The sequence below is a fragment of the Fusarium solani genome (assembly GCF_023522795.1).
Source record: "Fusarium solani strain SB1 chromosome Unknown bctg00000015, whole genome shotgun sequence".
NCBI classification, from domain to species: domain Eukaryota; kingdom Fungi; phylum Ascomycota; class Sordariomycetes; order Hypocreales; family Nectriaceae; genus Fusarium; species Fusarium solani.
In genome coordinates this window covers 1089786-1103037 of record NW_027072143.1, presented here as the reverse complement: position 1 = coordinate 1103037, position 13252 = coordinate 1089786, and the positions used below count along the sequence as shown (strand labels likewise).

Genomic DNA, 13252 nt, shown 5'->3' with positions numbered 1-13252 from the left:
ATAGACCTTGTTATAGATGTACACAGGATGGCACGACGACATCCGTAGGGTACCCTTTTAGAATCTCAAAAGCGTCAACAGAGGCGGCTAGACACCGATCCGTGGCCCTCGCCGGCTGTATTACAAGCAGTTTAAGACTAGGTGTAAGTGTTTATGATGCTTTAAAGCCCGCTTCTTGACCCTGACGTCCACTGACTAACAACTGCCCCAGCTCAGCTCCAATGGGCGGGGGTTGTGGTGGGGTTGGGGGCACTGTTGGGCTGTTTGTCCGATCATGTGTCGGGCTCTCCAAGGACATCTAGTTGAGTATGATAAGGAGCGATACATGGACGGTCTGCCATTGGAGATTTCAGGACAAGTAAACAAACAGACAAGAGAAAAAAGATGATGAACAGGTCACACGCCTCTGCTTAGTTGCGATGGTCCCGAAAAACAGACTGTCTGACGGACTGTTTCGTAATGATTGACTACAGGGCTCGAATAGCTCCGCTGTGTGTGCCTTTCCCATGCCTACAGGCGTGATGGCCATGCGGCCTACTAGGTACGAATGTATGGCCTTGTCACGTCCATTGCTGTAGCCGACTTCCACCCATGTTTCTGGGTAGTATTGCCCTACCCTCGGTCCTGGCTCTGTCTCGGCTGGGACGGATAAGTACATCGGGATTCTTGGAGAACACAAAACAGCCAGTTCTTATGTACCGAGACGATTATCACTATGAACTATGGCTGCTATCTACTCTTCCTGATCGATTCTCGCCAGCGATGATGAAGTCTTGCAGTTGACTGGAGGCGTGGCCTGCCGCGTGGTCTGCCAAACTCGCCTCTAGCCGGGTCTCTATCACAGCGCGCATCTCCACATCCTCCGATTCTTCTTCCATATTGTAGTCATCATCAGACGGCGGGTAAACCACAATCACTGGAATGCCCATATCTATGTCCCTCGGCTCATCTTCACTATCGACGTCCATTGGTTCCAGCGGAGCTATATGGGGATCCGTCATTTGTTTCGTCGGCTGAGTGTGATGTCGTAAACACGCTCGTCGCCCATCGGCCTGTTCCGATGGTGTGTATGAACTGGCCCTACTCCGGAATAACGACTGTATGATCGGCGGGGTCCTCGGACGTTGCTTGTTGGTCAAGTCCCTTGAACGCATTACGGGCTGGAAAAGAAAAAGAGGAAAAAGACGGGGTAAAGCGCGGGCGAGATCGCCGTGGCACAGAGAACACTACTTATATCGTGTGCAGCGTATTTGAGCCTATGGCTGCTAAGGACCCCGAGTAACCAGAATAGAGAGAAGTTTCCTTCTGGCCAGATGGTGCTATACTGCGTCGTTGGTAGTGTGTGCGCGGCCACAAAATGCCCCCCTTTGAGCGCATGCGCAGCGTCGGCAGGGCTTGGAATGTCACTGCCTGTACCGGGAGGGTAAGAATTGGTCAGCTCCGTCAGAAATTCCTAGTCTGAACATACCTAAATAGAGCGTGTTTCAGCAAACTACACGGATCGACTTCCTAGATCATACGGCCGTCACTCATTGGCCTCCCAACAGTCCCCAATGCGTCCGGCCTCGGGCGTTGACCAGGTACTGTAGATGAGGGTCAGCGCAACATCGCTGCGGAGGAGCTGCTGATGGGGTTGATGGCTGGCGAAAATGGCAGCTTGGGCCTTTGCCCCGCGGTTATGTAGTGCCTACGGAGATACATACAAAATACCCTAACTTGGATCGGATTTGTTGCATGAAACCATGAGTTACGGCGGCCCTTTGCTTCGTCGCATCTCCCGTTCCTAGATAAACAAAACCAACTCCAAACCACCCCCCTTGTGAGAAGGGACAGAAAAAGCTCCTGGCTGATGGATAAATGCATCAGCCGTCCCGAGAACTCCCAACTCTAGTCTTCTATGAGGGCCTGGGCACTTTTACTACATGTTATCGCTTCGCATCGGCAGTGACGGACGGGCACCTGCCCAACGGACACGGCAGACGAGAGAGAACACAGATGGGGATGCAGATGGGCCCCTAGAAGAAGACGCACTGAGTTTTGTAAAATTCAGCCATCTTCCGGCCGAGGTCCGACTGATGATTTGGCAGTCAACCTTCAACAATGTCGACGCCGCTGTAGCAGTCGGCTCCTTTCCTGACAACTGTCGCAGGATTTCGGCGTGCCATCCCCACTCTGCTGCGGCTCGTCGTTCGCCGCCCGTCGCTCAGGCGTGTAGAGAAGCAAGGAGAGAATGGTTCCGTTCAACTCAGGCCTACAGGAGGCCCGGCGATGAGTCCTTGGTACATCTCTTCCTCCCTCGCACAGTTTTTCTTCTCCCTCCCTGGGCCATCTTGAACTCTCAGCTGAGAGGGATTAGGCTATCGATAGAGCACGTTGCCATCGACATCGCCGAAAGCCCCGACATTTTCCTAATATTCGAAGCACTCGCCCGTTTCCCACGTCTACGCACCATCATCGTCGTCATACCCTCAGATGCCGTCGATGAAAGCCAGGTCGCAGAATGGCAGCAAAAAATACGGCGGGACCAAGATGTGCTGAGACGCATGGGTACCTTGGTGGACACGCCTTCGCGCGATGGCGAATGGCACCGACGCACTTATATGGGATGGCTTCTGCGAAACTACCTAGAAGGCCCGCAGGTTAGAAAGTACTACGCCAAGGAAGATGGTCCGAAGATCAGACTGTTTGTCGACCGGATAGCTTCGTCCGGGGTAGCGGGGGTAGGCATGGAGCAGCCGTGGGAACTCTATTTTTACTAAGAGAGAAAATATTACCGAAGTAATAATAATAAAAAATAAAAAGACAAGGGCAAAAAGAATTCTGCTTGACATCTGCATGCTACTACTGCACATACTACATAGGCGATTCAATCTGTTCTCTCCCCCTCCCCCAAATTTGTCCCGGTCCCTCTCCCGACAGACAACTGTTTATTTGTGAAAGATCGGCCCAGACCTTCAACAGACTGGCGTCGCAATCGGTGTGTCGAATCCGTGGTGGTCTCTCATCGACCAACCGACATCCTTGCACGACGACGAGTCCCATTCCGTGTTTTCGCGGCCATTCATCTTCTGGAGTGATTGTGTAATAACTGCCAACAGCTGGCTCCCAGTGACGTATATCGGTTGTTGCCAATTCTTTTCCACAGTCACCGAAGGGTTCGGCAGTGGTGCCGCCGAGCCGGGGGAAGTCGGGCCCACAGTTGGAGGCACCTCCTCGGCCGTAGCTCTCTGTGGCGCTCCGTGCATCCGGCTCTCCGCATCCGGCGTTGCGGCGCGGGGCTGCGGGGCTGCGGCGGCACTAGTGACGGTGTTTGGGAGTCCGCCGTTGCCCCGTCCGTCCTTGTGCTCTGAAAAGGCAAGATAGGGTGCCGCTTCCTGACAGGTCGAAGAAAGATCCATCAAACTGGGCGGCATGATCTCGGTGGGAATGCTCTCGGTGGGAACGCCCTCAGAGGGCGCAATCTCGGTGACGGGCTGCACAGATTCGGTGATGGGTGGCATGATCTCGGTGGCGGGCGGTACACTGAATTGTTCCAACCAGCCCGTACTATCCACGTTCATGTCGATGTCCGAGCCCATGTTCCCAAAGTCATAGTCAAGCATGGAAGAAAATCCCGACGTGTCGACAAAGTCTGGCGCGTCGCCAAAGCCCATCATGGCCGAAGGCATCCAAACCTCATCCGCCATCATCGCGGTGAAGTCCACAGGTGCTGGCTCATTGCCAGGATCCGAAGTGACCATCACATCGTTGGCCCAGCTACCCATGGGAACAAGAGGCTCGTCTCGCCAGCCACAAAGCTCACCCTCGCCGTCCCGATCCGCAGTTGGGGGAGATTGGGCCACGTCGTTCGGACAGTATTGCAGATCTGCATGATGGCAGTACGGCACAAGAGTGCCCGACTCCATCAGCCTGCTGCTGTTATCAATATTGCCGCCGCCTCCTTCATCGTTATCGCCGCCATCATCGCCATCATCGTTATCGCCGCCATCATCGCCATCATCGCTATCATCGCCATCAACCTCATCACGGTCATCGGCAGTTCCAATGTTTCTCTCATCATTAGATATATCATCATCGCCCCGGACCTCGATCGTCGCCTCCGCCGGAGGAGTGCTTGGGATGTCCCAGATGCTCGCATCTCTGTCGTCGGCTCTAGTCTCGCTGCCCACAGCCATGATTTGTGTCAGGGCCGGTGAGACACTGGACATTGGAGGACCGTTTTCAGGTTGTTGTCTTCTGCTACGGAGGCTGCGCAGGTTGCGAGTCCGCGCCCGCGCCGGCACCGGCACCGGTGCGGGTGCCGGCTTCGTGACCTTACACGGCTTCGTGACTTTGCGCGGCTTCGTCTTGGTCGGCTGCTTCCGTTCTCTTGCCGGTCGTAGAACAAGCTCGCCATCCGATATGACCTGTCTCCGTATAACGTCTTCAATCTGAAACCACCAATGTTCTTAGCTACCTTTTCCCCATAAGTTTCTTTTTTTTTTTTTTCAACATACCACTTCATTCGTATTGTCGGGCAGCGATTCGCCCTCGGGCACATGGCCTGAGCCGTCCCAGAACCCATGGATCTTGTTGTAGTAGAGAAGGATAGAAATAGTGTTGCAATCCTTGCCGAATTGGTAGTTTTTCTTGATGGCTGTCGAGCCTCTTTTTCGCATCGTCGTGCTCACCCAGGTTCGATCATGGGGGCGGGCTACCCTGGGACGAGGCTTTTTGGGTGCCATTCTTTCTGCTCGTGTTTCGTTCGTACCTACCACAGGCAGGGTGGAAATAGAGACGAAAAACTATCACCGCTCGCTGTCTTCACGACCAGCTCACGCAACATCATCGACCGGACGGCCTGGTTGCTTTTTTGAGCCAGGACGCGGTGGAATCAGTCTGGAGGCGGACGGCACGCCATGCCCAGAACTGGACGTGCCAGTCATCCTGCGCAATATGGCCTATTTTCGCGGTCCTCTCATACGGGAGCCAAGGGCTCCCTAATTCGAGCCGATTTCCGCCGTTTTCGCATCGTTATCAAACTGTCAGGATGGGGCAGAACCTGACAAACAGCCATTTTCTGTCGATATGGGCGACCTCAGGACTCTCCTCGGCACGATTGAAGGTCATTCAACTCAAGGCCAATTTCCCAACTTTTGCTCGGTACCAGAGTGTCGGGACAAGAGAAGGGTCGAGATAGGAGGGCCGGTGGGATGGCAGAGGAATTATAGGGTAAAAGTCCAAAAAGGTGTGCAGCGGAGGTGGGTCAGGCCCGACAAGCAATTTCGAAATCCTGGTCACAGTCCTTGTCGCGCGATTCTCATCATGGAGGCCATTCTGTGTCTATGTTTGTTCCTTGGCCGCCCTGTATTTAGGTCCCTTTTCCAGCTGCCTCCGTCTCACTTGTTGCGGAGCCTCGACCTCGAGGTTCCATGGACAGACGGACTAAGAATCGAATCGTACTCCGCCAGCCCACAGACAGCCCCTCGTTTATCTCCATTGTTGATCTGCTTGGCGAAATAGTCCACTCACAGTAGACCGCTCCAGTTTTCGTTCCGTTTTAGTTCTTTGGGAGGGTCTCTTTTTTCGGGTCTCCTTTTTTTTTTTTTTTTTTTTCGTCATTTTTCTACCGATATAGGGTAAGCGACGGCATTCGGGCACCGCCACGCCCCCCCGACACCGGCAGCGGGTAAAGATGAAGCTACCATTCGGAACAATTAGAGTGAAGCAACCCAGAAGGGGAAAACGGCCAGACGTTTATTCCACTTCATTGAACCGCCGCAAGAGGTCTGGTAGCAGAGCTTGTTGGCGCTTGAACGAGTCAGATACGAAAAGTCTAAAAAAGCTAACTAGCCCCATATGAGCCAACGGGTACCTGACTCTGCTGCATGAGCAATCTCCGGGTTGGCCGCCGGGTTGGCCGAGGGTTGGCCGAAGGCTAGCAGACGGCCTGAATCCGTCTGGTTGACTCTCGCTGACCCTCGCTGGCTCTTGGGCTCTCTCAGCTTTCTTTCCCTTGTCACTCGGCGCTTTCCCTCTTCCTTCTTAGAGGCATACCCCACTTTTGCTGTCGCGATGAGTACGTAGTAAATCCCCGATGCTCTAGGGCCGAACACGGACATGGCGGCTTGCGTCATGCATCACTTGCATCACTCGCATCACTCGCATGTTGCGGATGGCCACGTGATGAGACAGGGGGGAGCTAAAATCGACGTTGGAGAACAGACGTAGGCTAGGTAGGTGCAGGTGCGGTCTCAGCGGGCTTGTCCCTCAATCACGCGACTGGTATCCGGGTTGTGCTTCGGTTTTTGGCAGCGAAAAAAATTAAGGATGAGTGACAGGCACGATGGTAAATACCGGTAGTGCTGGCAGATACCGGTACTGTGTCGATGTCGATGGTGAGTGTCGACGGTGAAGAAGGACGGCTTTGGCGGCCCAAAGGGAATAAAGATTGATCGAGACGGGATCCCTACCCTGTAGCGATGAACATGCATGCGTGTCTCTCCCAACTATTGGCTCTCTCTGGTAGGGTGGAGCGTTGAAGACAGCGATGGCCGCCGCTGTGAATGGGAGGGCCGTTTAAGGCTTCTTTGGCGGAAGCGGGGAGTCGGTGGATGAAGCGGGGAGTCGGTGGATGAAGCGGGGACTCGGTGGATGAAGCGGGGCAGGAAGACCGGGCAGGAGGGCCGGGGGTGGCATGGGATGGCAGGGGGTGGTGGCACGGACGGCCTATTCTGGCTCTTCTTGATGGAGAGTGCAAAGACCTGCGGGCCGGGCAGCCAAACGGCCTTTGATGGCCGTTTGACAGCGATGAGCTGCACAGGGCAGGCCCAAGCAGAACGGCCTAACAAGGCCTCTGGGAGACTCTGCGTGTAAAGGGACGATTTCGGACGGTTTCCAAGCTGCTTAGCTAAGATGGGTGATGTCTTCCAGTGCAACGTCGACGTGCATTTAAATTTCCGCCCATCGTCCTCTCCTCACTCCTGCTTTTTCTTCTTCTTCTCCTTCAACACACCCTCACCGGGCCACGGGCTTGGCGAGGGGTGTTGGAAGACGGGGTTTACGCAACAAAGCTCGAATGACCCAAAACTGAGGCGCGTCCCACGTCACTGGCTCGTTCGAAGGGGCGTTGCACAAGTAAACAAAGTCGAGATCTAGATTTTCGGCGGAGGGACAGGACGGCAGCAGTCGATGGAAGTCGGCACTGACCATGATTGACAAAGCCGAAGCTAGATGGACGAGGCGGGGGGTCGGCCGTAAGGCCGTCTCAGCACGCGATGTCCTATAGTGGATATCCACTCTGACTCATCCGTGGGGAAGACTTTGGCAGCAAAGCTTCAGCCTTGGAGGTCTATCGACAAATCCTGGTGGAGACCTTCCTAGCCGAGCTTCATGGTTCAGCTGAGCTTTATTGCTCAGCTGGATGCCATTGCAACAAGGCATTGTTGCATTGGCCATTCTAACAGGTCCTGGTGAAGACTTTCTCAGCAAAGCTTCATGGTTCAGTTGAGTCTTCTCATCTGGATGCCCTTGCAACAATGCATTGGCCATTTTATTGTTCAGTTGAGCTTGCTCATCTGGATGCCACTGCAACTATGCTTTGGCCATTCTGACAGGTCCTGGTGAAGACTCTTGCAAGGAAGCTCCATGGTTCAGCTGAGCTCTTGCTCATCTGGACGCCATTGCAACAACAATGCACTGATGCACTGGCCATTCTAACAGGTCCTGGTGAAGACTTTCTCAGCAAAGCTTCATGGTTCAGTTGAGCCTTCTCATCTGGATGCCCTTGCGACAACGCATTGGCCACTTTTTATTTGTTCAGTTGAGCTTCATCTGGATGCCCTTGCGATGTTGCATTGGCCATTTTACTGTTCAGTTGAGCTTCATCTGGATGCCCTTGCGACAACGCATTGGCCACTTTTTATTTGTTCAGTTGAGCCTCATCTGGATGCCCTTGCGATGTTGCATTGGCCATTTTACTGTTCAGTTGAGCTTCATCTGGATGCCCTTGCGACAACGCATTGGCCACTTTTTATTTGTTCAGTTGAGCCTCATCTGGATGCCCTTGCGATGTTGCATTGGCCATTTTACTGTTCAGTTGAGCTTCATCTGGATGCCCTTGCGACAACGCATTGGCCACTTTTTATTTGTTCAGTTGAGCCTCATCTGGATGCCCTTGCATTGTTGCATTGGCCATTTTACTGTTCAGTTGAGCCTCATCTGGATGCCCTTGCATTGTTGCATTGGCCATTTTACTGTTCAGTTGAGCTTGCTTACCTGGATGCCCACTTTGACCTGTCGAATAGTCTATTTATTCCCCAGGTCGAAGTTAGAGCGGGTACTTACAACCATCGGATGTGTTGAATAGTCGACTGCCGATACCCAACCAGATGCCCACGTTGACTGGATGTGTTGAAGAGTCGACTGCCAGTGCCAGTGTGGGTGTCAATCGGACGTGTTGAATAGTCGACTGCCGATACCCAACCAGATGCCCACGTTGACTGGATGTGTTGAAGAGTCGACTGCCAGTGCTAACGTGGGCTGTCTATGATCACGGACTCTGTTCAAAGTTGACACTAGAGTGGACGTGCCTCTTTCTCTTTTTCTCTTCTTTGCTTTTCGTCTTTTTCCGTCTTCTTTTGTTTCTTTCCGTTTTGTTTTGTTTTCTTTGTTTTGTTTTATATTTTATTTTCTTGTTTTCTTTGTTTTCTTTGTTTTCTTTTTTATGTCCTTTTTGGTTTTCTTTTCCGTCTTCTTTTCTTCGTCTTTCTATCTTCTCTTCTTCTTACTTGCTTTCCTCCCATCCCTATATACACTCCGTAGTAATATTCTAGTCCCTATTCTCCGCCGTCCCTCTGTGATCTTCGTAGGCAGAACCCCGCCGTCCCTGACGGTTCCCACGTAGCACGGTCGCACCCGTCGTTTATACCCCGTCATCACCCATACCGTCACGTCCACGCCGTACCGTAGCGTCCAAATCGCCTCTCCCTATTTGTCAATTCCCCCGTCCTGCCTGTCCAATGCCCTATTTTGGCTTCTGGCTTCCTCACGCCCTGTATCTGCCTGATCGTCCGTCGTCCCATTTCTGTCCCCAACATGACCCACCCCTGCACCGGCTGCCGATTAGCCGGACTGATTTGGATGTTTCCGTTCAACCGAAACCCGATGGCGCTGCTTGCTTGTGACGACATGCCGCGGCACGCTCGGCATATAGATGTGGCAAGTAACAGCCTCTTACGGCGTGCATCCTGTCAAGCAGCGCCCATGGTATCCTAAGTGGCTAAATTTATCTCTACCCCTTGAAATGATTTCACTTGCTAAAACGGCTTGTATTGGGTTTCATAGCGCCAAGGAAGTAAAAACTCTCACTCCTTGTAAACCCCCCCCCCCCTTTTCCCCCGGCTAGTCTTGTCCCCGAACGGCCTCTCTCACAAGAATGTGGGCGAACTGTAGAATAGATGTAATGGCTGGAAAGGTCTGATTCATGCCGGTCCCCTGGTCGGAGTCTTTGCAGCCGTCTCATCGCAGCTGCTGGTATACCCAGTCAAGAGTACGCATCGGCTAGCTAAGAACCTGTCCACACACTCGGTCGAGCAACGCCTTCACGGAAGCGGCGTCAACGAACCTTCACCGGAGGACCTGGAGACGGCTGCAATGTGCTTTGTGCGGTCCCGTGATATATCTCAGTAGACGATTTAGCATCTCGGGGAATTTCCCGATGAGCACAGGTCGCGCACTTCGAATCGGACAGGGTCTCCTTGAAAGACCAACCAGTCTTGGGAATGATGACGGCACACCTCTTTGGGCTCATGCCTCTGCTGTTCTCGCCGTCTAATTGCCTCCATAGTCAGTGATAATAGTCGGATCGGACTTTTTACGGCATTCTGAGCCGGACGGCGACTTCTTTTCCAAGACGGGGTCTCTACCATGGGAATGCCTAACCCTGTTCAAACAGTCAGAGCCACGCCGCCGTGCATTGATCGTCAAACCTGGGCTGGTAGCAGTTCGATTCGCCACCCGACTTTCCGAGTATGTTAGCTACATATCATTCCCATAGACACACACCCAGAAAATGACGCTCGTCATGTCCCATCAACCTCGCATTTGCTGTATTGTCATAATCCTCGATCAGACTTGGTCCTAAGACCTGAAGGTCCTACTAAAGATTTGCTTAGATTCCTGTATCGATCCTCTCCAGTGTCGCCAACGGTGGCCTGAGTCTTCTGCAAGCAGTGCAATGCTGATGTCTCACCCCTTGACCGAGTCTCGATACTACGCCTAAACTTCCCCTACCTAGAAGCTGCTTTTTCTATGCGAGTCAAGGGCTGGTCTTATGCGACTTGCACCGAATTCTTCTGATACATAGCCATAACTCAACAATTACTTAGCCGCGTTTGTTGTTGAGCCTAAGACAGGTATGGATGACTTTGTTACTGCAAATCTAGCTTAAGTAATGCGAAGTTGTTGGCTTGTGGAAAGCACACTGAGGCTGCTTTTCAGCGATGTATTCCTTTTCTGACTTGGTGTCATGGAATATCAGGATAAAAAAAATCTGGTTGTGATAATCCGTTTCTCCCCTGCCTCTCTACGTGTCTGGTCCTTTCTCCTTCGTTCCTGCGTTTAGATCGTCTCATAAAGCTATCTCCCTGCGACGCTGTGCTATCACCGCCGCCACGTTTTGGCTCTATTGTATCTACAAACACCGTGTGTACTTGAAAAAAGGAGGGAGGGGAAGGGCTGCCTTCGCAACTATCGCAGACCGTGTGCGCGTTGAAGGCTCAGAATGCCCACCCTTGATACCACAATTGGATAAGGCTCTGTCATACGACTTCACCATCTTCCTGGCATGAGGACTATAATTTAACGGCTAATTCGGTTATTTATGCTTGATGTCGGCAAGTCTAAGCCCATCGCATCCCTTAGCTGCGCTTGTTTGCGGCCCTTGCCTGGACCTGCCTCACTGAGCGACTTGGACAATTCTGATTCCTTCTAGCGGCACAACCGCGGGATCATGGCGATTGCCATGGGGCAAGTATACTACGAACGATGAGAAGGGTCAACCGTGCGACGCGGAAACTGGGGACGCACACGTTTGCCGGCATGTGGGAGAGGATTTCAAGCTAGCTCTCATCTGTGATCTGTCATACAGCTTAAAACGCTACCAATCATGATGATCGAACTGTAGTATTTGACCTATATAAATATCCTGCTACCAATGTCGACTACTTAGCCAAAGTTTAATACATGGCAATGGAATGAACAGCTGTTGCTTGGGAATCCGAACATCGTTAGCCTCACGCCGTACTTCGTTTTACCGAAACATCTTGGAGTTTCCATAAGAAAATCCCAAACAAACCCCAGGCTTACGGTGCTACACCTTTCAGTACTGGCCCAACTATCCCCTTCCGGGCCGCATGATTAATGTACGAGTAACGACTCGGACTCCAGCAACTGCGGCGCCTCAATTCGGCCGGAAGAAGAAGTTTGCCTCAGCTGGGCGCGTGGGGCCCCAGGGTTTGAGGAGGATGCGAGGCGGATGTGAGGCTAGGCCCGCCGGCCTTTATCGACCGCGTCGTCAAGGAGTACAATATGATACCAGGGATGAATGGAGCGAGAAGATCAACAACTGTGGATTTGCTTGGCAGTGCCCAAATAGGTCATAGTATGAGCCCAGTATGAGCTTATAAGTGTCATTAGACGAGATAGACACAATTCTTTAAAAGGGGATCTATCTCGTAAGCAGGAAAAGTCTTGGACGCTCCGAGCTCTTCACCTCAACTGTTCAGACATCATCAGGTCTAGGTGGAGAAGAAAGCAGATTGAACTGCCCATTAATACAGAAGACAAGATGCACAAGTTCCCGCAGGTCAGTAAGGCGCTACGACATGTCGTCGAGGGTCGAGTGGCTCTTCGTCGTCCAATCGCACATCTGAGCTAACACGTTTCGCTAGCCGGTTTCCCTAATTAATGAAGACAGGATGAGGAATCTCCCCACCCGCGACAATGACCTCGCCCAAATTCGACTTGCAAGTGGGATGGACTTGGAGAATATTGCGAGGTTCTCGTCAGATGATCGTCGTGCTATACTCTGCAAGTATCTGACCGACGAAAAGCCGATTGTGATACAGGAGCCTATAGCTTGGTCCGATGAGAAGAGCATAGGCAGATTTTTCCTACTAAAGAAGTTCCTCGAAGCGGACGAGTCCCGCCAGCAGCTTCTACAAGAAGCTCGACAGGTGTTTTATGAGGAGAATGCATTCATAGTCTCTTGGGCTGGCTTTTCCCGCTTCTTGGACGACATGCTGGGAGACTGGATCGAAGCCGCCCCGGTAGAATCACTGGTGCGTGACCTGACCGTCATAGTCGAGAGGCACGAGTGCCAGTGTGGACAACTGATGGAGTACATGGAACATGCTTCGCATTTTGCCAAACTACCTCAGCTACAGAGGATCTCGTTCGAGTGGCGTGACTCATTTGGCGGGGCGGGCGTAGATGCATCCGGCAGGAGCACACCGTTACGTTACGACATTGAGAACGACGCCAACGACGCCAACGACGCCGACGACGACACCGACGACGACACCGACGACAACACCAACGGCGATAACAACTCCACGAACGACGACTCTACAGATTATGACCAAGACTCAGACAGAACACTCATGTGGGACACATCTGACGACGACATCTGGAGTTTGGATGGAAACATGGAGAATTGAGGTCATTCACGGCCACACCCTTGGGGTCCCACAAGCCACTCACCCAACAACCAAGGGTAACGGCTGTACACAGTATTGTTGAAGCAAAGCCTAGATAGAACACAGCACCCAGCGGTCGAGTGGCCTGAAAGGCAGCACTCAATAGATCTTTGACGATAGATGTGGGATAAGAAAGATACTCCCTCAGATGGATCCGAGCGGCTGCAACTTCCTAACCGGGCAGCAGTCGGTGAAGATCCGTTAACCAACTTATTCCCCCGGCCAAACTCTCCCAGCCCATCGCTTGAGCACTCGAACAGGTATTAATTGAAACAGAATGTAGATTGGCTTTTGATTTTAGGGGGCTCGTGGTCAGGCACCATTGCGTAGTGTACGAGTCAAGTACATGCTGATGATCTGGCAAGAACGCATGTCTTCTTCAGACGGCCAACGCCGTTGAAAGAATGGGAAAAAAGAGGAGAGTAGAAAATGACTAAATAAAAAAAGGAATAAGAAACAAATGTCACGACGACCTGTCTACGTGCTAGTCACCACGGAACACTCTCTAAATTACT

The 13252-nt window shown here is 52.3% G+C and overlaps 3 protein-coding genes across 3 annotated transcripts; 2 read left to right on the top strand and 1 right to left on the bottom strand.

Moving 5' to 3' along the window:
• Positions 1-1922: 1922 nt before the first annotated feature.
• Positions 1923-2759, top strand: MRS44_018269 (uncharacterized protein; the record flags this gene model as incomplete). Its single annotated transcript, XM_065616464.1, has 1 exon — positions 1923-2759. One exon carries the CDS (start codon positions 1923-1925, stop codon positions 2757-2759), a length of 837 nt encoding a protein of 278 aa, XP_065472536.1.
• A 195-nt stretch (positions 2760-2954) lies between these two features.
• Positions 2955-4724, bottom strand: MRS44_018268 (uncharacterized protein; the record flags this gene model as incomplete). The annotated part of the gene is made up of 2 exons (XM_065616463.1): positions 2955-4406; positions 4497-4724. 2 exons carry the CDS (start codon positions 4722-4724, stop codon positions 2955-2957), a joined length of 1680 nt encoding a protein of 559 aa, XP_065472535.1.
• A 7233-nt stretch (positions 4725-11957) lies between these two features.
• MRS44_018267 (uncharacterized protein) lies at positions 11958-12698 on the top strand (the record flags this gene model as incomplete). Its single annotated transcript, XM_065616462.1, has 1 exon — positions 11958-12698. One exon carries the CDS (start codon positions 11958-11960, stop codon positions 12696-12698), a length of 741 nt encoding a protein of 246 aa, XP_065472534.1.
• Positions 12699-13252: the final 554 nt, after the last annotated feature.